The sequence below is a fragment of the Stenella coeruleoalba genome (assembly GCF_951394435.1).
Source record: "Stenella coeruleoalba genome assembly, chromosome: 12".
In the NCBI taxonomy this organism is placed as follows: domain Eukaryota; kingdom Metazoa; phylum Chordata; class Mammalia; order Artiodactyla; family Delphinidae; genus Stenella; species Stenella coeruleoalba.
In genome coordinates, this window is record NC_137158.1 from 16034668 (window position 1) to 16062037 (window position 27370).

The window sequence follows — 27370 nt, forward strand, 5'->3', positions numbered from 1 at the left end:
GTTCTGATCATATCTTTTTCTTCCTCAGAATGCTTACAAATTAAGTACAACCTTCTTAAGGCACTTTGGGTTGCACAAAACAGAAACCTATTTGGGGTGACTTAGGTTAAGATGAGGAATTTATGATTTGACTACAGGACTATGACACAGGCCTCCAGAGCAGGGATACAGGAACAGGCTGAGCCATAAACAGGGACTGGCAAACTTCTTCTGTAAAAGGGCTACAGAGTAAATGTACTAGGCTTTGCAGGCCATATGTTTTTTGGCATTCTGCCAGAGAGAATAGGAAAACTATTGTGTTCTAATAAAACTTTATTTACAAAACAGACAACCAACTGGATTTGACACACAGGCCAGAGTTTTAGGGCCCCTGGGCTAAAGCATTGAGGATTCTCTGAAACATCTCCATCGCCCTCCACGCCCCTGCTTTGTTGTTCTCTTCCTGTTGACTACCTTCCTCAGCTTCTGTGGTTCTCACGTTGGAACAGGGCTTCTGAAAGCACTGAGCTTCCAGGTCACAAGATGAAGTTCAAGCGTTCTCTCTCTCTCTCAGTCCTAATTTTATTTTATTTATTTTTTTTTCAAAACTTTATTTATTTATTTATTTTTGGCTGTGTTGGGTCTTTGTTTCTGTGCGAGGGCTTTCTCTAGTTGCGGCGAGCGGGGGCCACTCTTCATCGCGGTGCGCAGGCCTTTCACTGTCGTGGCCTCTCATGTTGCGGAGCACAGGCTCCAGACGCGCAGGCTCAGTAGTTGTGGCGCACGGGCCCAGTTGCTCCGCGGCATGTGGGATCTTCCCAGACCAGGGCTTGAACCCCTGTCCCCTGCATTGGCAGGCAGATACTCAACCACTGTGCCACCAGGGAAGCCCTAGTCCTAATTTTAAATCCTTAGGGAAGAGATGTTGCCTGGCCTTGCTTGGCTCAGACGCTCACCCCTCAACCTATCAGCTGTGGCCAGGGCTCTGGGTCTTGCTCTATGAACCAGGGGCGTGTTGGGAAACCACCCCTACAAGCTCTTGGATCAAAGCTGAGGAAGAGATTCCAGAAAAAGGCAGGGAGTTAGGCAGACAACCCGGTGAGAGCCTCTTGCTGCATTCAACCAAAGCTGTATTTTCAGCATTGCCCCCTGTTAGGACCCTGATTTTCCTTCCTGAAGCAAAATGGACCCCTTGCTGCTCCTATAGACCCTGCATTTTCCATCCTGCATCCCTTCTATCTGCCAGCAGAAATTCTACTCACCTTTAAAGTCTCTTCTAGAAGGCCACCCTTTCCCTCGCTTTCCCTTATATCCATACAACACTCTACTGGTACAGTGTATCTCATTCTGTCACTATTTCTGTACCTGACTTTTTGTTTTGCAGACAACAGGTGCTCTGCTGACTGAGGAAATGACTTATTCAGCTTTTCACCCACTCTGGTACCAGTTAGAGCACAGGCTCTGAGTTCTCATTTGTTGAGTTTAACCATATCCTCAAAGCTGAATAATTCCAAACCAAAGAAATTGAGACTTTTATAAAGTTGCATTTATATAGGAAATACGGTATCTACCTTTAAGAAAATTATTGTAAAAGTAATAAACATTCATTTCCGCGTTTACGGTGGCCAAATTAAACTAAATCTGCAGAGAGAGATTATCTACAGCCAGCAAAATTTATAGTTAAAATTGTTGAATAGTAAGAAGAAATAAAGTCCCATTAGCATTGTATGTTCTGTCACTGTACTAAATAAAAAATGGAATACTACAGACATGACTTCTGATAAATAGGGACGGTTATACACTTGAAATATTCAAAATCGCTCTAAAAAACAAATGCTCCAAAACGATTAGTGTTTGTGCAAGAATTTTACCAAAGAGCCGGAGACCTCATCATCTAATTTCTTTGTTTCTAGAACTATTAATTAACATTGCTCCCAGAACTCTGCTAAAACTCCCCTGCTGCAAGGAAGAAAGTAAATACAGTACTGCAGGGAAAACGGGTTCATTTTCACGGAGCTGCGAGAGGCTTGCGCTTTCGTGAAACAGAAAACACTTGCTGAAGAACTATTCCTAAACTCTTAGCAACTACATAGAAGCTTTTTATTTTAACAGCATCCTCCTGGGAGACTGCGCTGGAATGTGCAGCAGGTCTGAAAAAGGCACAGATTTGGCTCAACTGTAAATATCAGGTGCACAGAGGCGAAGCCATTGTGTAGGGGAGGGGGTGGGGCGGGCGGGGTCCTGATTCCCGATGCTGATAGTACGATTCTAATTTCGCTTGGTATTTATTTTTTCTGCTACAATTACAGTTTTGCTAGAAAAATAAAATATCGGCTGTGCTCTCACCTGGGTTTCTAATGTTCAGCGTCTACCGAAAAAGAAAACCTCTCATTTACCCCGCAAAGAATCACCTTTCCGCACCTCCAGAGCCGCTGGGAAAAGAGAGGAGCGCGCGTCCCCACCGCCCTTTCCGTCCCCACTTCCCCGAGCGCCCGGCCCGCCCCACCCCGCCGGCCGCGAGTCGCTGGGGCTTGCTGGGCGGGCAGGAGACCCGGAGACGATGGGTCTCCGCGTCACCACTAAGTCTGTGGACGTTTCTGGGAGGGGATGCTCCACACCAGTAAACCACAACACTGAAACCCCAGCTCGGACTTTGAACCAAGCTCTTCTTGCCTAGTTTTCTTTTTGCCCCTTCGTCTCGCCAGGATCCTCGGCACCCCCGTCATAGCTTCTTCCCGGCCTCGGGTGGCCTTCCAGCCACCTGCGCGCGACCGGCATCGACGCGCAGCAAGGAGGCGGTTGGTAAGAGCTCAGTCCACCGCCATCCCAGGGAGCTGCGGAGACTACAACTCCCATCACGCCCCGCAGCCGGCTCCCTCCCCTCCCCTCTGCCCCCCCTCTCTACCTTGGCCGGCGGTTGGGAAGCTCTCAGCTTTTATCTGCAGACCGGGCGGGAGGGTTCCGGATCCCTGCGATCTTCCCAGACCGGAGCGCTGTGCCCGGCGGTGGCGGTGGCGGTGGCGGAGGCTCTCAGCCGAGTTCTGCCTTTGCGTCCGCGCCAGCCCGGAGCCTCCGGGGGGCCGACGGTCAGTCCCGGCGCGGCGAGAGGATGGTCATCCGCGTGTTCATCGCCTCCTCCTCGGGCTTCGTGGCGGTGAGCACGTAGGGGACCGGCCGCGGGCCGGGTCTGCGTGGTAGGGGCAGCAGGGCGCCGATCCTGCGGGAGGCGCGCGGCGCCCGCCCCGGTGCGTCTCGGCGCGCTTCGCGTCCGGCGGCGGGAGCCGGCGCCCGGCAGGTGATCCATCATCCTCGGACAATGAATAGGGCGGGGAGCCAAGGTTGGTGGGGGACCCCGGACTCACCCACGTGCCCACCCTGCACGGCCTGAGACGGAGACAGGAAAATGGAGTCGGCGGGAAGCCCCCAGCTCCAGTTGAGTGGCTCGGGGATTTGGGGATGGGTGGTCCGAGAGCTTCGGGGGTCCCGCTTCCCTTGGTGTCAGTTCTTGCCGATTTGGGACACTCAGCCCGGTTCTGTGTTGTACGGGAGCTTGTCAGGCTGCTTGGTTTGCTAACCTAGCTCCTGAATGGAACAAGTTTAAGTAGAACTTGCTCTCCACCCTCTGTGCCCCGCCACCAAGCACGTTTCTTCAGTTTTATACCTGCGCAGAGAGAACAGTAAACCAGGTTTGTCCTGTCGTGCCAGGGGTTTTTGTTTTGTCCTTTTTTTTTTTGGCCTCGGGTACTATAAATATTTTTACATCTATATGTAAAATGTGGTGCGTTTGGTTTCTTTTCTCCAGTAATGCTGTGCTCAGTTTCATCTTGGGGATATATAAATTGTGGTCTCTTTCATTATTTTAAGCTGTTTTGTTTGGTCGATATTCTTGAATTTTTTTTTAGGAAGAAGTTACATAGCTAGATGTCAGACTTTAGGGAAAAATTCAGTAATATACTTGATAGCCCACTGAATAAGACAGGTAGCAATATGTTCTACACGATTAGATTATTAAGATTTGGTTACCTTAGCTAAGAGTAAAACTCTAGATTTAAGAGGCTCTTTGGTGAGATACAGATTCAAATACATCAGAAAGTGCAATGCTGATAGCTTAAAATTTGGTCTGGCCAGTTGGTTGCAGGCCCAGCAACTCAACCATGTTTTCCCCAAATTTGTTTCTGAAGCAGGTGAGATGGAAGGAAGAAAATGTTGTTTGCAACACAACACTGAGGTTTTTTATTTAAAAAGGAATTACCCTACAATAGAAAAAAAGGCCCCCTTTTGCATTAGTTACAATAGATGGGAAATTCCAACTTATCTTTGTATGCAGGCATGCCCTGGTCCCCCACATTCCTGATAGTTTTGGTGTTTCTTATTATTTGGGGCTGCTTAGTCATACCTGCCTTTTATAGATGTCTGCACTGAAGCTGCACTTCATGTGTTTGGAAACCCATACTGTTTCATGGATAGATTTTTTTCCAATTCACTTCTTCCTAAGAGTGCTACAAAGCTTTTGGTTTCACCATCAACTTGCGTGCTCCGATAATTGTTGCAATAGCATTTTATTGATTGAAAAAGGGATGCTTTATGTATTAAGAAGCCTACGCTAGCGATGTTGGACAAGTCAAACTTACGGTAATGACTTGGCTTATCCTGTAAGAAGGTCGTATATCAAGAGAGTTCTGGAACCCCACATCTCTGTTTCCTCAATTCCATTAACAAATATTTATTGCCTGCCTGCTATGTGCCTTTTTAACTTTTAAATTTAATGTTGGGTGTTTTGCACATGAAGCTAGACCTGAGAGACCCCAGTTTTGAGGAAGGCTCTGACGAGTGGTGTGAGTTTGGTTGAAGTACCTCACCTCTGCTGGAGTTTCTTGTCCATAGAATGAAGGGTTGTGATGAATAACTCAGCATTGCACTCTAGCTTTAAAGTGCTTTGAATTAATTAGTTGGGTAAATGTGGATAAATCCTTATAATGACTTCTTTCCCATTGACAATATACATGTTAGTATCAAAGTGAATTTATTCTTTTCCTCTGGTGTTTTACTGGGATGGCTCAGGTCCCCTCACTAACACACCCGGTAGTCTGTGTTCCAACAAGATACCGTTTCAGCTGGAAGACATACTCTGTTATCACATACCATATGTACAGCCCATAAATGCTAATTATGTATTTTAAAGTACCTGATCTTTTTGGGTCTCAGTCATTGAGTCCCTCCAATTGTAAATTTATCTCCTATATCAGTACAGAGTTTTTCTGTAATTAGGTAACATCAATACTTTGGGTGAGGGTAAGTTTATGCTTCTATGCAAGAATGGTGATTTCTAAGAGATAATGAAGTTGTTTAGGTCAGCTGTTGAGCAGAAGAGGCTCACTAGGGCTTATGGTATTATGCTGTATTGAGCTGTGAGGGCACAGCTGTGTTTTCCCTCCAGCGGTGTTGCATTGACCATTGGCTCTGTTTCATTCGGTGACCAACCATGACCAGCAAGTGCACAGGAGAATGAATAATGTGATTCCCAAGTCAGTTTGGTTTTAGCTGGAGTGGATTAAACCACAAGGAAGGAATGTGACTAGAAGTAGACGTGGCCAAGTAAGTCCCAGGAATTTCCAAAAAAGATGCTCTGCCCCAGTCAACAATAGATTTAAACAATCTATCTGGGGAAAACTCTCATATCTTGTTCTGATTTGCCTGAACTCTCCAGCTTCAACACCTAACAGTGGTAGTTAGAATAATTAACAGAAGGGGTGATTGCCCTTTTCTCTTCCCCAGCTCCAAGTAAAATCAGCTTTTATAGGAAATAAAAGCAATGCCGCATTATTATGCTACGGCTACTTGAAAATCAGATTTCTTATGCAACTAATCGTGCTGCTGTCATTCATATCATAGAGAAGGGCACTTTATTTCAGTCCTAAGAAAATAGTGTAGTCATAGGAGTGCCGTTTTAAAATCTAATTTATTCTGGTTGTATACCCAGAAGGGGAGGTCTTGGTAACTTTATCCAGGAAATGTATTGATATGACTTTTTAATGTAAAAACATTGAAATCAGTCGATTATTTCATTCATTCATTATTTTATTTGCTCAACAAGCATTTTCTAAGGGTCTGCTCCTTGCCTAGCCCTGTCCTTGGTCTTGTGGGAATTGGAGGAGAGCAGAGGGTGTGGTTTCTGTCCTCCAGGAATTCAGGTAGGGATCAGGTGGGGAGATAAGATAGGAAAGGTGAAACCACCAGTAATAAAGTACAACCCAAGGACACATGCCTCTTTCAGGAACATTCTTTACCAGAGATAGAAATTATATAGGCGGTGGAGGGATGCATTGCAGGATGTCAGATAAGGAGGAAATGTGCCAGAAATCATAAAATATGCATGTGGGAGCCTCAGGCAGATGGCAGAGAGAGGGACTGAGTTGGATTTGGAGCCCGGGAGAGAGTGCCTGAGCCCATCTTGTTCAGGCTGGAAAGGGAGGAACCTTAGGTGGGAGGGGACAGGCACCTGGGGTCCCTGTGGACCTTTTGAGTACGGAGTAGACCCTGAGTCCTTGAAAGCAGCCGGTGCTAACAAACTCCAGAGTACTCCACATCTCAGAGGTGTCTTCAGGATCTGCAGCTGGCGTGCTGTCTGGAGCCTTTTGTCCCCTGGGAACAAGGTGCTGTCTGACAGGGAGAGACCCCTGGTGTGTGATTTCAGGAGAATCTTTACCATCCTGCTTGCCTTGACTAAAACTTCTCAAAAAGGAAGTAAAGTGTGTCACTCTTTGTGAAAAGTTCTTGGGCTCACTTGTGAGAGCTGGAAGAATACAGAAAGAGATTTTCTAGTGAAGTCCAACCACGTCATTTCACAGAGAAGGAAATTTGGGCCTAGAGATTAAATGACTTCCCCTGAGGTCATTAATGGCAGTCAATGCAGAGCTGAGGGTTAAGTGGAGGCCAGGTCTCCTGACTACTGAATGTATCCCTTTGTACGTTCATTCAGCCCTACATTCATTCATGCCTCGATTGACTCATGCTCTCATCAATCATTGAAAACCTGTGCAGTACCAGGCTCTCTATTAGGTGCTGTCAGGTGTATGATGGTCAGCAGAACAGACACACACTCTGCCTTCATGGTGTAAATCAGTGCGGACACTCCACAGCCCAAAGACTTGGGTTGCAAACCATTTCATCAAGGAGAATGAAGGGCTGATGCTGGCTTGGGGGATGTTTCCATGGGACAAGGGGAAATGAGCTAGACAGAAGTAGTAGATCCCTGGATGTTGGAGGGGACCATCACCGGGAGGAAGAGGTACAAAGAAAGCAGAGTTGGAAGCAGAGTTGGAAGACATGGACCTTTGTCCACGGCTGCAACTGTGTTTTCAGGTGGGTGTGGGAGTGGAGGAGAAACATGTAGAAACTGTGCTCAGAGTTGTCACGCTCGTTTTTAGCTGTAGAAAGGCGTGCCCATGCTTTGCCTTGTGTGACGTATGACTGCTGTAAACATGCAATGGTCAGACCCGTGATAATGATCAAAATGCATTGTGAAGCTTCGTTGGTATAAGGGAGCTTCTGAAAGGAGCTCCGAGGTGATTAAAGTCAGGATGTGACCATATAAGACAGAGTGAGCATCAATTCCTCAGTGACTCTAATGCCAAAAAAAGCTAGTGAGGGTAAGCCTGGGCTTGCTAGGATCTTTAACTCAGTCCTGAGTCACATGGCAAGGTTTATTCCCATTTTACAGATGGAGAGACTGAAGTTAACGGACCTGATTGAGATGATACACAGTAGATGGTGGGACCCTGAGTCAAAGTCTGGCAGGCAGGTGGCTCCAAAGCTTCTAGAGCAACATTTCTCCACTATGGGCCCTTGGCGGAATGAAAGTACCAGGGGTGTTCCACATCCTGCAGTGTGCTGGACAGTCCCCTGTAAGAGCTGCCCGATGCAAAATGCCAGTGGTACCCCTGACAAGAAACAGCGCCGAAGGGCATTGGCAGGGGAGGGGAGGGAGGGAGTTTAGGGAAGTGGCAGGAGCATTATAAGAAATAACTAGGAGAGACAGGAATAACTTGGGAGTGCAAGGACAAAGTTGTAAGGGAACGTCAGGCTGGGAAGGCTTGTGTATTGGTTTTCTACGGCTGCCATTAACACAGTACCGAGAACTGTGGGGCTTAAACAACAGAAATTGGTCTCACAGTTCTGGAAGCTAGAAGGCGAGATCAGGGTGTTGGCAGGCTTGGTTCCTTCTGAGGGCTGTGAGGGAGACTGTGTTCTGTGCCTCTCTCCTAACTTTTGACAGTTTGCTGGTAATCTTTGGCACTCCCCCTTGGCGTGTAGATTATGACCCTGATATCTGTCTTTATGTACACATGGCATTCCCCTTGTGTGTGTGTGTGTGTCCTCTGTGTCTACATTTCCCCTTTTTATATTGAACTTCAGCCTACCCTATTGGCCTAATCTTAACTTGATCATTTGCAAAGATTCTATTTCCAGATAAGGTCACAGTCACAGGTACCGGGGGTTAGGACATCAGCATCTTTTAGGGGGACACAGTTCACTTCCCATAACAGCATGCAAGTTGACAGTTGAAATAGAAGGACTAATTGATGGCATTTCCCCCCTTTAATTGGAAAGACTATGGGCGAATTTCCTGAATCTTAAAGTCAGATATGGGTATGGAATTATAGTCAATGTATATACTAAGGTCCATTGCTAGAAAGGGAGATTTATCGATATTCCAAGTGAAGACCTGACCTCACTTTTTCTAGTTCATCTTAATATTTCCCAAATTTGATATTTTTTTCCATTCTGTGATACTTTAAACTTGTAAATATAATCAAGGGCATGGACTCCTTTACGAAATTAGGGACTTTTTAAAATCCATGTGCATTAGGACATTTTAAATAAATATTTCATTTGATTTGAGGAAACTAAATTTTGACATCTATTTATAAAAGTATGAGGTGGTTTCCACATCGCAGGAGTGTAAGCCTAATTGAGCTTTGTTTATTTCTGTATTTTTCAATTTTTTGATCAAAAGCAGAAAACAGCTATTGTGAAAAAACCCAACAATTCTACAGGCAGCAGTGTGAGATACTAACTCTAAAGAATGTTTCTTCTTCAGGTTTTTCATGTTTAATTTGTAAAAAGTTCTGAAATGAATTGGTTTTTTTTTTCAGTAAAGTTAGAAATGGGTGACAGAATAGAAAAGTTCTAGATTCTTAGTGAATGTTTCATTTTTAACATAAGAGTTAGTATGGCTTAGCGATCATTATATATGAAATTTTGAAATGCAGATTTGAAAAAAACTGGATCAAGAAATTATTAGTTTAGCTGCCAACGGTTAATCTTTTTAAAATTTGCCTTCCAAACTCTAAACTCAGAAGGAGACCCTTTTAGGTTTCATCAGGTTTTCAGCAGGTACTGCTTTCAGGGGTGTTAGTTTAGCTGCAGAGTTCTTTAGAAACTTAAGTTCTCATTTAAATCACATTCCTGTATTCACTATTTTTCTGTGATCAATTTTATATTACTCTGTTTATCCATTTTGCCGAAAAGGAGCTTAGCTTTCCAGGTGAGAAATGTAGTGAAAAGTTATTTTTTCTCAGAAATGGCCAGTGCTTTTTAACATGTGAGGGAAATCCTCTACTCCTGATCATGTACAATTCTCTTTTTGGGCCCTCTTTCTTGTTGTAGCTTAACAACAAGTCACTGAAACCTTCTGTTTGGTGTTTTTTTAGACCAATAGGATCAGTACTTACCGTTGCCAGAGTTTTGATTGGCAGTTGGTGTGGCTGGGAGAGTGGGACAGGGGAGTCAGAGGTTGGAAATGGACACCAGCTGCAACTGAGCATCTAGTTTAAAGCAGTGGTTTCCCTCTGTCCTCTGAAAAGGCTTATCTGAGTTTATCTGCCAGCACAGGCTAGTCCCCCAGGAACTGGGCTGTGGTAATTTAAGGTTAGAGTTGTTACTTCTTTTATGTTTGATTGTTTTGTTCCCAAACGCTAATGGACTGAGGAAAAGTACTTAATGGAATGTTTCCCTTCTGGACTCATGACAACTCTGCTGTAGGACTGAAAGCTGAGCTAGATGCTGGCAGAGGGGGCCCCGACCTACAATCCCAGGGACTTTTAGGCTGGTATGGCCCCTGGGAGACTCTGGAACAGTTTGATTGGTATTTCTGAGGGGACCTGACTCCTTTGGGTTGGCTCCGTAACTGGCAAAACCCGAAAGGGGGTTTCCTGGAACTGACCCCTGAGAGTGGAGTGGTGTGTATCAGGGTGTGTCTGCCTTCTTGTGGCACCTTTGTGTGCTCCCTGCCAATATTACCTCAGAGCTCCCAAAGCCGGAAAGGAAACACTGGCTGTGACTGCGGGCAGAGAGTTCTACTACGTCAGGATGCATTTTCCATTTCCTACTGGTGATGGATAGCCGAGATCTGGAAATGGCTTTTTGTCACCTTGGCTCTAGTGGCTTGGGAGTGGAGGACTAAGAGTAAGAGGTGACTTGCTGGACAGGTCAGTTCAGTGGCATTTGGTAAATGCAAATATATGTAGTTAAAGTCAGCAGCTATTGCTACACACCAATCCGATATTAAAAACAAAACAACCAACAAGGACCTACTGTACAGTGCAGGGAACTGTACTCAATATCTTGTAATAACCTATAAGGGAAAAGAATCTGCAAAAGAATAGATATAGATATATGTATATCTGAATCACATTGCTGTACACCTGAAACTAACACAACATTGTAAATCAATTATACTTCAATATAAAAAAAGGTAAATAAAAAAATACACCACCTGTATGCAACTTAAGTTGGGAAAAGAGTTTGTGATTATAATATCTGACTTAAATCAGTTTATGACCACCATCCGATTTCAAATAAGTTCAAGTGAAAACAAAACAAAATAAAACAAAGCAAAACAAAAAAACCCAAAGCAACACAGCCAACATAGCTTTTGAGTTAGTTTTCCTTCTGTGGGTTGCGCAAGGAGTGGGAGTATGGTCTCCATTCATGACGTTCCTGTGTGGATTGAAGCTTCCAGGTTCTCTTCTTTAGTAATCATGTTCATCAGGATAGTTCCTTTGACTGGAAATTGGCCATTTCCATAAGCCTGGATCCCCAATTGACAGGAGGTTTGGGTTACACTGTCATTTTATGATAAACTACATACTAGCCAAAGTAGGTCTTTGGATTGAATACCTACTGATTTATTTAATTCTGGAGTCAGTTTACATTCAACCCATGCACCTACTTCTGCCTCATCTTTGGATTATGTACCATTGGCGAGATGTCACCCAGTGCAGCACGTTGGCTACATTAGCGTAGCCTCATGGTTAGGGCGGGGCTTGGTCCAAATCCTAGTCTGCCATTGGTGAGCGACTCGACCTTAGGCAAGGAGCCTCAGCCCCTTCATTTGTAAAAGTGGGACAGCAGTGGTACCTTCTGTGTAGGATCGCTGTGAGCATCGAAGGCCTGAAGTATTCCACATACAGTGCCAGGTACATAGAAAGCACGCGGTGCATTTTATCTATTAGTTCTATTATATCGTTATTAACAGCAGCAGCAGTAGTAATAGCAGTAGTAAAAACATGAAAAAAATTATAACCCTGAACTGTACAAGATCTTTAATCATCAAAGTATTGCATACAGTACATAATGCTTACCAAGGATGCATGCTGATATAATGTTTGGAGAATTTTTAGTAAATTCAAGTGTAAAGAGTTTTCAACTGAAAATTTGAATAAGAACATGACAATTTGAGGCCGTTCCCCAACAAACCACTTAGAGTTCTTCTGTAATTTTTGAACACTTTATAGGGACACAGCATGCTGTGCACAGTCACTAAACCATATTTATCCACAGCCCACAAAGTGCTTACTATGATGCAAATGGGCACTCTTCCTTTGCTGTACACAGTCCATGATTGCAGAGTCCTCATCTGATGTAAGGCTTCCTAAACTTGGCAAGTAGATTTCATCCCAAATGGCAGCCCTGTCTGATGAATGGTGGCTGCCTGCAGAGCTGGGAGAGGGGTTTTGGAGCCTTGTCTGGGATCAGCTGGAAAACACCCAGTGTGGTTTTTTTGTTTGTTTGTTTGTTGTTGTTTATGACTGCATTGGGTCTTCATTGCTGCGTGCAGGCTTTCTCTAGTTGCGGCGAGCGGGGGCTGCTCTTCACTGCAGTGAGCGGGCTTCTCATTGCAGTGGCTTCTCTTGTTGTGGAGCATGGGCTCTAGGCGCACAGGCTTCAGTAGTTGTGGCTCGCGGGCTCTAGAGCACAGGCTCAGTAGTTGTGGTGCGTGGGCTTAGCTGCTCCGTGGCATGTGGGATCTTCCCGGACCAGGGCGTGAACCCGTGTCCCCTGCACTGGCAGGTGGATTCTTAACCACTGCACCACCAGGGAAGCCCCCCACACAGTGTGATTGATTGTTGATGTCTGCTCTGGCCCCGGAGGAGGGAAGACCAGGGCTTATCCACATACTTGCCAGCCCTGTCTTAGACTCTGTAGTTGGACTCTGTCTTTCAAATTCATGTAACTGAATGTAGAATATTTTCAATCTGTAAGAGGGAAGAGAAATATGAGAAGTGGGTTGAATTGATGGATTATATCCTCTGCAAACATCTCACCTCGAATATGGGGTGAGGAGGTGGCAGCAGAGAAAGGGCAGGATTTCTGTGGTTAATGAAAATGAGTGATACTTCCCGGAAAAGACAGTGATTATCCTGACTGTGAAACTGAACACCGAACCTTGTTTGTTGTTGTGAAACGTAGGCAGGGTTCTTTCAAATCTGGCAGATGGGCAGGGGTGGTGGTAAAAGAGATAAGGGGCTTTGTGGAAAAAGGTGGTCGAGACAGGAGAGGGAGAAAAGCACTGGAATAGGTAGATTCGAGGATAAGCCTGCCCACTGTGCCGAGCCTTGGACATTGAAAAGTCAGGTGAACAATGAGTGTTTACCTGTGGCCAGCAATGTGGGAGGATTTTTTCTGCAGGTAATTTAATCCTTACAATCATCCTACAGACTGCAGTCTATTATACCCATTTTACAGATGAGAATATTGAGGCACAGAGTTGTTAAGTAACATGCCCAGGATCATTCAGCTCCATGAAACCAGATTCGAGCCCCTGTCTTCTGACTTTGTGTGTGGTACTTGTTTTGTGACACCACATTGCCCACCAGAAGGGCCCCTGATCGGAGATCAGTGAGGACCCGGTCATGCCGACCCAGAAAGCTGGCTGGGATAACAGTGTGTGAACTCATGCTAAGGAGGGGGGAAGGGGCTGAACTCCACTCAGCAGGTAATTTTTAGGCACAGTGTCCTCAGGGCTTGTGAAAACAATAGCTTTGCTTCTTCAGAGACTCTGATAAAAGCTATGAGGAGTATGCGTTGAGATGGAAAGCTAATATTTCATAATAATAGTAACAACTGCTGTTCACAGCATGTGCAGGAAGTACTCAGGGCTTTGCGTTTGGTATTTGTATTTCTTACAGTAACTTGGCGTGGTAGCCATTGGAAGTGGAGAGAAGAGATTTTTCTAGCAGAGAGAGCTGGGTTCAAATGATGCCTCTGGTTCCCTAACTGGCAGGGTAGCTTAGCAAGCCTTTTTATTCCTCTGGCTCTCAGCATCCCCATTTGTAAAGCTGTTGGAGCTTCAAGAAATGGCAGCCATCGATCATATTATGAGTTTAAGTCAGCAGTAATTCTCTGGTCTTTGGTAAATTTTCAACTTTAAATGAACTATCAAGATTTAATGAAGGAAAAAGAATTGTTCTTATAATCAGACAATAGGTCCTGCCTTCGATGGAACATGTCCCTAGGAAGACCTGAAACTGTGAAACTGACATTGTTTATTGGGATTAGTGTGAGCTAAGAGGTCACGGTCTGGTTGCAGAGGCTGGAACCCCATTGTTTTTGACTTAACAGTGTTTAAAATTTTTTTGAGCAAAGATTTTAAAATCCTGGGAGATGTCTTTCTCACCCCTACCCATCATCTGGATTTCCCGTTCTTCTTGAGACATCTGGAGACCTTTTGATCTCCATCCTGGCATGGATCCACTGAAGCTGACTAGTGGTGGCCCCTTCATGGGCGCGTATACCCCGGGGGTCTCCACAGCCCCCCACCATTCCCACCACCTTCCCCACTCTGAGCCATTTGTTCTTGAGCTCGTGTTATTCTTTTTCTTATGTTAGAAAGTATTTTTGGGCGCCTGTGTCTATCCAAAGTGGGTTAGATTGAGAGTGTATTGAGAGGGTTCTATATGTTTCAGAAAGAACGGGAGCCAGTGAGAGTTTTTCTGTGGAGGAAAAGACAGAATAGTCCCAAATGGTTATTAGGTGTTTGTTGGCTGCATTCCTTTCTGTTAACTGCCGGACTCCTGTGGGCATTTGAATAGTCGACTCTCTGTGGAAGCTAATTATTATGGGAGGTGAAAAGTGTCTATTTCCTGTCTCTGCTCTGCCAGCCTCCCAGTCAGTCTGTAATCTCAGAACTGCGGCTTGAGGTCATCATGCTCTGGAGCTTCTTTGGAAAGGTTGGAGATGAAGCTGGTCATACCCTAAGCCCAGGTTGGTCAGCAGCACCGCCGTCAGCATCTTGGGCTGCATAGTTCTCTGTCGTGGGAGGTTGCCCTGTGCGTTTCAGACAGAGAGCAGCGTGCCCAGTCTCTACCCACCCCGTCCCCCAGGTGCGACAACCAGAAATGTCTCTAGACGTTCTCCCATGTCCCCTGAGGGGTAAACTCCCTGACTGAGAACCCCTGCTCTCGTCACCAGTAGCGGAGAGGAGATGCTCACGATGTGATATAAGACTTAGATCGCAAAAACTGGAAGGAACAGAAGAGATCATTCAGTTCATCTTTCTCTTCTGCTGAGGCGTGAGCTAGTAAAGGACTAGCTGCCTCGCGTCTACACTACTTGTCCTGATTCTCCTGGAACGGTGTCCTGGGCGTCGGGAGACTTGAAATCTGGTTCTGGAGATGCCATTTAATCAGCTTTGTGTCTTTGGACAAGAAACTTTGCATTTCTGGGCCTTAGGCGTCTCATCATGTGATTGTTGTTTTCTAGTTGAGATCATTCACATACCATAACCCTTTAAATTGTTGTTTAAGTGGTTTTTCACGGATTCACTGGGTTGTGCAGCCATCACCACTAGCTCCTTTCATCAACCCCAAAAAGAAACCCGTGTCCACGAGCAGTCGCACTCCCCAGCCCCTCCTCCCCGAGTCCCTGGCAACCACTAATCTACTTTCTATCTCTGGATTCGCCTGTTCTGGGCATTTCATATAAATGGAATCATACAATACGTGACCTTTTGTGTCTGGCTTCTTTCACTTAGCACGTGTTCTCAGAGTCCAGGCCTGTTGTAGAATGTATCAGCACTGTGTCTCTTGGTATGGCTGAATAATATTCTATGTACGAATATACCACATTTTGTTTATTCATTCATCGGTCGAGGGATATTTGGGGTTGTTTCCATGTTTTGGCTACTAGGAACAATGCTGCTGTGAACATTTGTGTTGGAGTTTCTGTGTAAATGTGTTTTTGGTTCTCTTGAGTATATTCCTAGGCGAGGAATTGGTGGTTTCATATGGTAATAACTGTGTTAGCTTTGTGAGAACGGCCAGACTGTTTTGCAAAGCGGCTACTCTGTTTTACATTCCCACTAGTAATGGATGAGGTTCCAGTTTCCTCACCAACACTTGTTATTGTCTGTCTTTTTGATTATGGCCATTTTCATGGGTATGTGGTAGAATCTCGCTATGGTTTTGATTTGCATTTCCCTACTGCCTAGTACTGTTGGTGTTGTTTCTTAAGAACTGGTTTAGATCTTTTTTATTTTTAAGAGCTCGCTTTAACTGTTTAATTTTTTTCTTTTTTTCCACACTTAGACCAGTATGACAGAATTGAGTCTTTAGGGGATGTGTGTGTGTGTGTGTGTGTGTGTGTGTGTGTGTGTGTGTCTATAATTAATTGAGTTAATCAATTCCCATATGTTCATAAGTACCTTCTATTGCCCAGTGTTCAGCCATGTTTAGGACAGAATATATGGCATGATCCTTCCCCCCCTAGTAGCTAATCATCTGAGTGAGAAGAAGAGCACAGAAAACAGAGCCATAGGGAATACAGTGCTAGAACGAATGATCTATCCTGTAGGTAAGTCTCCAGGGCAGATATATTTATCTGGGTAAGGGCAAAGGAAGGCATATTCTGAGCGAGACAGAAAGATGGCACCTCTTAAATGGGGAAGGTGGCTGTTTTCAAGATTCTAGAAAGTGTCACTTAAATAAAAGCCTCCAGTGGAAAATTGAGAGACTTTTTTTTTCCAAAATATTTTGTTTGAGCTTGGCTTGTGAACTAGAACAGATGTCATCTTTCCTGTTCTGTTTTATTTTTTTAATAAGTTTATTTATTTATTTATTTTTGGCTGCATTGGGTCTTCGTTGTTGCACACGGGCTTTCTCTAGTTGCAGCGATCAGGGGCTACTCTTCGTTGCGGTGCGCGGGCTTCCCACTGCGGTGGCTTCTCGTTGCGGAGCATGGGCTCTAGGTGCGCGGGCTTCAGTAGCTGTGGCACATGGGCTCAGTAGTTGCAGCTCGCGGGCTCTAGAGCGCAGGCTCAGTAGTTGTGGCACACGGGCTTAGTTGCTCCACGGCATGTGGGATCTTCCCGGACCAGGGCTCAAACCCATGTCCCCTGCATTGGCAGGTGGATGCTTAACCACTGCGCCACCAGGGAAGCCCCCCTGTTCTCTTTTTGTCAAAGAAATGAATTTGACTTGTGTACCCATGCTGCCTTTTGTTGTAGACTAGATGATTCCTTTTCCCCTGGCGTGCATTTCCTGTCGAGTGAGAGCATGACACATGCATGCTCTATAGTGAGTTCCATAGTGACATTTTAAAAGTGAGCTTGGCTCTAAGAGATAATTAACCGAGATGAGATGATTAATTATTCACCTTTTTAAATTCCTTTTCCATTAAAGGAGGGAAAACAGCGTCCTCCTTCTAACAAGGTTAAGTCTGCATGTTAGGTTCAGAGAGTGTGGGAAGACCTCACTGGCTGCTGAGAGCTTCTGCCTTCGGGGCCTCACCTTTTGGCCTTGCATCTTGGGCCCTCTGATCCGAATCTGACCTACCTTCACAGCATTTTCTTTCACTATTCTTTAGACCACTGTATACACACACCAGGCCTTCTTTAAACCCCTGGTTTAAAACGCCTTCTGTGCGTTTTCTCATGCTGCTTTCTTTGCCTTGATTGTGCCAACCTTGCATTGAAACTGGTCAGAGTCCCCTCCCTTCTTTGAAGCCCATGCCAATAATATTTCCCAATGAAGACAGCCGTCCTTTGCCCTCCAAACTGGGAGGATGCTGTTTCCACAGCCCTCCAGGATGTGGAACTGTTTTCCTGGCACCCAGCGCATTTCACCCTTGGTTACAATTATTTTGTACCCAGGTGGTTTGCATGCCAAGTTCTAAGCTCGTTGCGGTCAGGTCCTATTCATCATCTTATCACACACTGCCCCACATTTGCTGTTAGAGAGCTTGGCATGTTGTATTTATTGAACACGTGGAGAAGAAATATTGTTTCTGTAGCTTCCACATCAAAAACAAAAGCTAATAAAAGTTGGTGACCATGCCAAGGCGGGACTGGAGTGGAGTATGTAGTGGACGAAAGTCTGATTGGAAAACAGAAAGGCTGCGAGGGCCATGATTTATTTCGCTGCTTTGTAAATAAGTGGCATGGAGAATCTACGTTATTAGGGATAATTTTATTACAGTATTACGTCTCTTATCCAGATATCATAATTCTAGAACCTTCATTTGGGAGGAAGCAGGGAGACCTCTGAGAGGCAGTCAGCTGTTCTCCCTTCAGTGGAGCAGGGGTCAGGGAGCTGACCTCAGGACCTCACCCAGAAGACTGGGCATGCAGTAGGCCCCTGCAGCCTTGGGCCCCGCTGAGGGATCACCAGGGGAAGCTCTGAGAAGGGACAGCCACCTTCTGAAAGCAGAAGTGGAGAATTCCAGAAGCACAGCTTTGGGCTCTGCTTGGCATAAAATAAAACAGCGGGCTCTTGTAAGTGGGCTCTGAGAATGTCAGTGCACCCCATCAAAGGACAAAAATGGGCCGGAAGGATGATGCCTTGTCCAGAACAGATCAGATCGGCTTTGGCACATTTTGGTTTGATGTACCCTGCTGAACAATGCAGGAACACATGTGGTGCATTTCAGAAAGATTTCTAAAATAAAAGTAGTTTAAAACAAGATAATAATAAGTCTGTGCTTAAAGGGCCAAGTTTCAGTTATATGGAAGACCTCACTCTCCGATCCCAGGAGAAAGTGACTTACTTGCTCTTAACTCTGTGCCCATGTGGCCTCCCACTTTTCCTTCTCTCTACCTTTCGATATTACAGCTGTAGATTCTTTTTCCTCATCATCTTAGGAGCCGTTTATTTTATATTCTTTCTATATTTCTCATGCTGTGCTTCTCTTCCTTGCTTCCACATCAGCTGCAGCGTTTATCGCCCATCCCGGGCACCTTCCCCACGGAGCACCTGCCTTTGGGCTGCCCTGGCCCTGTGGGCACGCCTGTGTTACTGCCAGTTTTCTATGCAAGTTACTTGTTGACAAGCCCTGTCTCCACCCCCTTCCCCAACGACTATGCACTGCATCACACTGGAGCCCTTGATTTGTCACTTACGTTCCCCTAGTTACTAGGGCGGCGTTTACAGCCTCGCGAGGTCTCCACAAGGTCTTGTAAAACCTGTTGAGTGAACCATGCCTCCTTGACCTTTTAGAGACTTTGGTTTTTCTTTGTGCTGCGTCTCTCTGCTCTCTCTCTAATTCCTTTTTTTCTTTTTCCAGTTTTAATATTTTTTTCACTGAAGTATAGTTGCTTTACAATGTTGTGTTAATTTCTCATTCTTTGTTAACTTCTCTACTGACTCTTTGGAGTCAAGACGGAATGCAGAAATGACATGGCTGAAGATAACGAGGAATCTGAGGTGGAGACACCAGAATTTGGAGTCACTCTTCAAGACAGACTGTCTTATCTGGGCTGCAGGGATCAGGGTCCTCTGTAGGAAGGGTGAGAGCTTGCAGAGATTCAAGCTAGCTTTGAAAGCTCCTGGGGGCGGTTGTGTGGCATCTGAACAGAATGGAGTGTCCAGCTGAATGGGAATTTTCAGCACCCAAGGCGCACTGACCGGCCTGGCTCAGTAGCCCGAGGAGGGAAGAGAAAGCTGACGGGACCGGTCCATGGGATGTGGGTGAAAAGGCCCAGACTTCCTCTGAGGCATCAGTGTGCACCCACTATGGAAATACTAATTCATTATATGATCCCCCTAAAAATGTAATTGTGAGAACAATCTGCCGTCCCCATATTATTCGTCAAATGTAAATAGATATAGTTTCTAGATCACCTCTTAGGATCTCTTCTCGCACATCTGAGAATGGACTGGCGTAGAATTGGGAAGAACATACTCCAAACACACTGTTGCAGGGCAGCACCTCCGGCCATTGATAAAAGCATGGCTTTTGGCTGCAGTCCTGTCGTTCTTGGTGGAAAATACCACCCTCAGCAGGGTATCCTCATTACTGCAGAGGGTTTGGACTATTACAGCAAGTTTTGCTGGAGCAGGTTTTTCTACAAACGATCCTCTAATTAACAGGAAGCATGTGTGTGAACAGTAGTATGTAATTTTCATAGATAGTCTTGCAAAAGAGCGGCATTTTAAGTTCATATTTTATACTTGGCTGACTTTTTCCTTTAAGGAAGTAAACATGTAATCTTGACAGGGACTGTAAAAACAGAAACATCAAACCACCCACATCTTTCATTCCAGGTTTTTGCTCATGTTTTTTATGGCTTCGCGTTGCCAAGTAATACAAGTTGTTTTGTTTTCGTTTTTGTTTTTTTCAAAATGCAGAGTAAAAGCAATTTATGGCATGAGTTGATAGAGAAATTAGTTAAAGCCGCTTATATTGCATCAAGCAGGTGGGAAAGGAGACAAGTCAACTAACAGGTATGTGACGAGCAGCTCTTCGGAGCCACCCTGCTGAGTCCCGGGGGAACACCGATGTGCTACACACATGGTCTTCATCCGCCGGAGGAATTGACAGTTAAGTTGGGGAAAGAGGCACAGGTACTCGCAACTGCTATCAACAGCGCCAGGCTGTATATCACTAAATGGCGGTGACCCGTGGGGATAATGGGAGTTTGATGAAAAGAGGATCTGGGAGGGCTGAGGCTGGTATAAGTCAGGGGTTTCTCAGCATCAGCACTGTTGACATTCTGGGGGGCTGTCCTGTACATCACGGGGTGTTTAGCAGCATCCCTGGCCTCTGCCCACTCGATGCCAGTTGTACCTGCCAACGGTGACAACCAAAAATGCCTGCAGACGTTGACAGCTGTTTCCTGGGGGGGGAACAAAATTGTCCCCGCTGAGAACCACTGGGTAGGCATAGTTGATCGCAGTGTGGGCTTTGGGGCTGAACCTTGAAGAATAAATAGAACTTGGACAGGACGTGTGGACCATATGGAGATGATTTAGTTAACAGAAGCCATTATGTAAAGACCCAGTCAATTTCTTTTTTCCTTTTTTCTTTATTTACTTGTTTACTTATTTATTTATATATTGGAGTATAGTTAATTTATAATATCGTGTATATGTCAAGTGTACCGCAAAATGATTCAGTTATACATATATATATTCTTTTTCAGATTCTTTTCCATTATAAGTTATTACAAGGTATTGAATATAGTTCCCTGTGCTGTACAGTAGGTCTTTTAGTCCCAGAGGACAGCCATGGGGACGCTTGTTAATTCCTCTTTACGTGCCTGACATCTGTGGTTCTCCCTGTTCCACTTTCTAGTTTGTTTTTTTCTAATTTATTTTATTGAAGTAGACTTGATTTACAATGTTGTGTTGATTTCTGCTGTACAGCACAGTGATTCAGTTACACACACACATATATATATATATATACATTCTTTTTCATATTCTTTTCCATTATGGCTCATCACAGGTTACTGAATAGAGTTCCCTGTGCTACTGTAAGACCTTGTTGTTTATCCATTCCATATATAATAGTTTGCATCTACTAACCCCAATCTCCTGGTCCTTCCCTCCCCCCCACCCGCACTTTCTAGTTTTAACTCTAGCATTCTTTCCTTTTTTTTTTTTTTTTTTTTTTTTTGCGGTACGCGGGCCTCACTGTTGTGGCCTCTCCCATTGCAGAGCACAGGCTCCGGACACGCAGGCCCAGCGGCCATGGCTCACGGGCCCAGCCGCTCCGCGGCACGTGGGATCCTCCCGGACCGGGGCACGAACCCGCGTCCCCTGCATCAGCAGGTGGACTCTCAACCACTGCGCCACCAGGGGAGCCCACCTCTAGCATTCTTTTTCTCAGTCCCTGTATGCAGCAGAGACGGGAAAGTCAAAAGGGTTACTCTTGTGAACACACAGCAAGGGACAGTGCCTGTCTGTTCCTGGGTTTGGTGAGTCTGGCCTGGGCAGTTGAGGCGCATTCTGCTGTGACGAGCTCTGTGCAGCATGTGCCTGAGGAGACCCCGTCCTGCCCTCATCACTTGTAGGCTGCCCTAGCCTGCCTCGCAGGATGGGAGGACGACAGGGTTGGCGTGAGGATATAGCCTGGCAGAATACGTGCTAGCATGGTAGCAATCCTGCTCGTCTCTAAAGGGAAGCCCATGTTTACCAAAGGGTATGTTCCCAGAGAGTGGATCCTGTCAATGGAAGTAATCAACAATCAATCGTAAGAACAGAAAAGAGTTTTATTTGAGCCAAACTGAGGACTAGCCGGAAGCCAGCTTCCCAGGTGACTGAGAAATTGCTCTGCAGAAGCAGGGTTTCCAGCACAGTTTATATCTTGTCAGAACAAAGAACATGAAACTAGTCAGCGTTACATTTCTTCAAGATTTCAGAAAAAGAACATTCCAGCCAGTACCTAGCAAGTCAGCATGGCCTTGGCCCCTGGGAAGGGAGCCTTATCCTCCCTTTACATCCTCCCCGGACCGGGGCACGAACCCGCGTCCCCTGCATCGGCAGGCGGACTCTCAACCACTGCGCCACCAGGGAAGCCCTTAATCTCTATTTTTAACACGGACATTCTTTACTTTTAATCAATGTGTCCTCTAGTAATTAAAACAGATGTACAATGTATGTTTGATAGGCCACAGTCTATTTTAGTCAGCATAAAATTCAATGTAACTCATGGGAAAGCCAGAATGACTTCCCCATATCTCAATCTGTGAACATTTCTTTTTATCAGTCCTCTCTGCGTTACCTAGTTTTATAGTTTGGGCACTGTCAGTACTTTGACTCCCTGTAACTCCCAGCTTTCTTGGGCGCGAGCGGAAGGAAGGCAGAGGCAGGTGTGTACCCACTAAGCCTAGCACAGTGCCTGGACACCTGCTCGACCCTCAGAATGTCCTTCTAGAGTGAACAAATGAGTGACTCACTGAGGGAATGGCGTTGTACTGGGCCCAGGTGTCCTCAGTGATTGGCAGGAGAGTAAGCTTGCCAAAGAACAGAATAGCCAATGAGGTCTGTGGCCTTCGAATTAAAAGTGTAATGATAATAGTGACTGATGTGTGTTGAGCTCTTTCCCTATGTGCCGTGTACTAAGAACATTACGTCGTTTAATTTTCATCACCACCGTCTGCCCTAAATTCTGATCTGCCTTTCACCGATGAGGAGACTGAGGCTTTGATAGAAGAAGTAACTTGCCCGAGGTGACAGATCCATCCCTTGCTGGTTGTCCAGAACTAGAACACAAATCAAAATGAAGTGGCCCCTCTAGGGATCAGGCCACTGCCCTTGACATCATCATCAGATGTTCTAACTGTCGTGGAAAAAGTCACAGATGAACCAGGGCCCCCCGAGGACATCAAAGTCACAATTCCAGTACCTACCAAACTGAGATAGGAGAGGCTCTTCATCTAAAACAGAGGGGGAGAGAGAGGGAGAGAGAGTGAGAGAGAGAGAGAGAGAGAGAGAGAGAGAGAGAGAGAGAGTGTGTGTGTGTGTGTGTGTGTGTGTGTGTGTGTGAGTGTGTGTGTGTGTGAAGGCTTTCCTTAGGTAGGTTATTTTTGGAACAGTGTTAAGTGTTGGACTCACAGGCAGGTCTGTGGTCATGCTGAGCCAGCAACACAGTGATGTATTGTTAACAGAAACAGGGAAGTTAGGAGAAGGAGGTAGATTGCTAGGTTGATCTTATGACAACAAAACCTTGTTTTGTTGTTTTGTTTTAGCAGTGAAGTCGGAGGTGATGGTGGGACGTTTAAGCATACATTTCCAGAAAGGCTTTGGCGCTCTGGATTGGCCCTTGTGAAAGAGGCCGATTTTGAAATGCACATTTTAGATGTGTCTCCATAGAGGCGACAGTGGAAGATGTGGAAGTATGTGATGTCTTCAAAGTATTAGTATCAAGAGAAAGCAGATTATGAAGGATATGCACATGGAGGATAAGCATCATTAGAATTCAAGGACAGTGATAATCATTTTTCTGGTCCCATCCATCAATAACGCAAAAGTGGTAAAAATTCTGTAGTTAAAATCCTACTCTCTTGCCTGATGTCAATTAGTTCCTGAAAACGAATTGAAAGATGTTAGATTTTTACATTAAAAAAACTCACTGGAATTTTTCATTTGAAAGATTTTTAGTAGATTAGAAAATTATGTTTCTAGGTTTTCGTAGTGACAACTTTTATAGGCAACAAGCATTGTTTTCAGTAACAAAATCATAATATCAAACATTTCCTAAAATCCATTTTGTGACATAGTTACCTGATAAAGTATCATCTTCACTTTGAAGGGACAAATCAAGAAAGAAGGTGTGTGTGTACGTGTGAGCATCTCTGTGTGTTTTAGTATCTGTTAGGTAGCCTACTATTGATACCATTTGTCATCATGAAAAATGTCAGCCCGTTTGAAACAGCTTTGTTTTCTTAAAAAAGAAAAATATATCTAGAATATACTTAAATTTCCAATGGTTGGATAATGTTCTAAACCTTAGAGTTAAATACTTAATAGAATCCATGCATGCAATAAGATAACTATGAAGATTACAAAAGCAGAAAATATTTGTAATACAACCGAAACATTCTACCCAAAATGTGTATGTTATTATGACAACCATATAAAGTCTGCTTCTGAACGTTGAATCCTTGGAAGGTAATATAAAAAATAATTACTTCGGGATGATATTATTATTTTTTAATTGAAAAGACGACTTAACATTATAAACATGGAAAAAAGAAGCCAATGCAAGTTGGTTAAGAAAACAGGATCCAGAGTATTTACTGGTTAAAAAAAAATATGTTAAAAGTATTTATTCAAGCTCAATAATGTTTATTTGTTTACAAACATATGGAGTGCCTAGTAACTACCAGGGGCTGTGCTAATGATATACAGACAAAAAAGCACAATGTTTCCCATCACTGAAATTGTATTGCTTTAATTTACCACATATAATAATGATTCTTTCAAAAATTGCCCTGTAGTTCACAGTTGCTCTTTCTGACACTCTGATTCCCTAAAACTCAAGTTTCAATCTCTTGCAAGACAGCTTCTCTCACTGTTATCTTCAGCTTGGTAGCCTGGTATTTGCTTTCTAGTAAGACAGACTGAAATAGACACCAGAGACACAGCACTTTACGTGTAATCTCATGTTGAGTTAAACAGCATTTGAATGTTGCCAGTGAGCCAATGGCTTGTTGGGGTTTCTTCTACACCCCGTCCTGCTTCCCAGAAAGGAAACATATGTGGGTGTTTTAGGGGAGGCGTGTGTCCGTTTGCAGGTAAGAGAGAACCTGAGGAACGTGAACTTAGATGAACAGAGGTGTTTGGGTCTCTCCAGGTTAAGTCTGGAGACTGATTTGTCCAGGGCCTGTATTTCTGGGATCTCTTGGCCTTTTCCTGATGCTTGTTGCCTCATGGTGGAAAGGCGGCCCCTGCACCTCCAGCCCTCACACCAAGGTTCCAAGCAAGAAGAGGGAGGAAGGGCAGGGACAAAGGGCCCTGGTATTGATCCATTAGCTTCAGCAGGAGAGCAGAGCCTCGTGCAGAAGCTCCACCCATTGGACTTTGGCCCCCAGCTTAGCAGTGGGCTCTGGGTCAGTGACTTCCCAGCTGCAAGGGTGGCTGGGAACACAGGGCTTTCACTTTCTAGTCTTCACAGGAGACATAGTGAATAGCTTGGGGTAACTAGTCTATCGCCTGCCATTTACATCCTCTTTATGAGAATGTAATGCCTAGTAAGTCCAACGGTGTGGTATTAGTTAAAGAATTTGCCATGGAATGATAGATCTTCGAGGTACCCTACTCAATTGCTTGGAAGTTCGTGTGTCTTTGACCCAGAAGAGATCATCAGACCTTTCTTCCCTTTTTATTTGGAAGGAGGAGTTGTCTTCGGGCCCCCTACCCCTCCTAGTCTAGTCCAGCGCCTCCTCTGTAAGTCTTAGAAAGTTATAAGAAAATCTGTGCTCTCTGTCCTCTTTCCTCTGCCTGCCTTTGATTTTTTCCTTGTGACAGACATAAAAGGCCCTAAATCAGCCTTACATCTGCCTCAAGTCAGAAGAAAGAAAACTGTGTATTTGAAGTGTGAAAGGAGGTGAAATGAAGAACTGTTACATCCAATACCTAAAGCCTTTGAAAGTTCTATGAAGTTACTTTATATTTTTTGCAGAAGGCCACGTCTAGGGCAAAGAAAGAAAACATGCTTGAATGAATGAAACAACTGAGCAGTGCCTATTACGGTTTAGCTCTTTTCTTATTTAATCCTCCCAATAAATCTGTGAAAGAAGATTCTGGGTCCATTTCACGTATTTGGAAACTAAGGCCAAAAGAGAAGCGTAGTAATATCTCCAAGGCTACTCGACTGACAGGGCCAGGGTTAAAACCAGGACAGTCTAACTCTAAAATACATACTTTTCTTTTTTTTCCAGTTTTTCTTGTTGTCTGCCATCTGTGCTTTGTCTTTTTTTTTTTTTTAATTGAAATATAGCTGATTTACAATGTTGTGTTAGTTTCAGGTGTACAGCAAAGCGACTCAAGATACACATATATGTGTGTGTGTGTGTGTGTGTGTATATGTGTATATATATATAATATATATGTTTTCTTTTTCAGATTCTTTCCCCATATAGGTTATTACAAAATATTGAGTAGAGTTCCCTGTGCTATACAGTAGGTCCTTGCTGTTTATGTATTTTATATATAGATGTATGTTATGTTACTTCATAATTTATCCCTCCCCGCCACCTTTCCCTTTCCCCTTTGGTAACCATAAGTTTTCTATGTCTGAGTCTCTTTCTGTTTTGTACCTAAGTTCATTTGTATCATTTTTTTTAGATTCCACATATAAGTGATATCATAAGATATTTGTCTCTGTTTGACTTACTTCACTTAGTATGATAATCTCTAGATCCATCCATGTTGCTGCAAATGGCATTATTTCATTCTTTTTTTCTGCTTTGTCTTTACACTTGCTTTCCCACAATTGCTCATGTTAAATCTCAGTTAGAAAAAAAAACAAGTCCTATCTTATTCAAATTGATAATGTCTTTGTTTACTAGGGACTCCCAAGGTCCCAAGGTACAGCCTCCGCTGTGTTCACCCCGGAATTCAAACATGATTAGACACGTCTGGAAGCGTCTGGAAGAATCTGGCAGGGGCTGCTTAATTACATAAGTTAACTGGCAGCCTTCTGGGAAAGAACTAATCCTACGCGGAGAGAGAGTAGAGAAGTGCAAGTTTACTTGCACTCAGTGCCTGAGAATAGGGGGTAAGTGTAAGTCAAGTGCAGTATAATTTAGTTAGCCTGGCCTCTGATCCAGTCCCTAGGGATGCCTGGAGCCAGGAGGTTGCCAGGGAAAGCTACCAGTGTCTTCACTAAGATTTGCGTGGGTCGTTGAGTGTTCACGCTACATCAGCAGATTGAGTGGCACCAGCCCAGACAGCTTATCACTGGGGCCGGTTCGTCAGGGCTTGGGGCTTCAGCGGATCTGGGTCCTGCAGGGCCCCGGAGTTGAAAGGGTAAAGGTTTATTGTTTTAGTCCATTTGGGCTGCTATAAGAAAATACCACAGACTGGGTGGCTCAAAAACAACAGGAGGGCTTCCCTGGTGGCGCAGGTTGGGAATCTGCCTGCCGATGCAGGGGACACGGGTTCGTGCCCCGGTCCAGGAAGATCCCACATGCTGCGGAGCGGCTGGGCCCGTGAGCCATGGCCGCTGAGCCTGCGCGTCCGGAGCCTGTGCTCCGCAACGGAAGAGGCTACAACCGTGAGAGGCCCGCGTACCACAAAAAAAAAAAAATCCCCTGCCCTTGTGGAATTTGTGTCCTAGCAGGACGAGGTGGACAAACAAATGTGTAAAACGACAGTATGTCAGATGC

The 27370-nt window shown here is 44.7% G+C and overlaps 1 protein-coding gene across 1 annotated transcript in view; it reads left to right on the top strand.

Moving 5' to 3' along the window:
- The first annotated feature begins 2901 nt into the window (after positions 1 to 2901).
- Positions 2902 to 27370, top strand: part of SH3BGRL2 (SH3 domain binding glutamate rich protein like 2) — a 54165-nt gene continuing 29696 nt past the window's right edge. Inside the window, exon 1 of the mRNA XM_079938604.1 lies at positions 2902 to 3133. Coding sequence (XP_079794730.1) covers positions 3089 to 3133 — 45 coding nt within the window. The 5' untranslated portion in view covers positions 2902 to 3088. The remainder of the gene's footprint in view (positions 3134 to 27370) is intronic.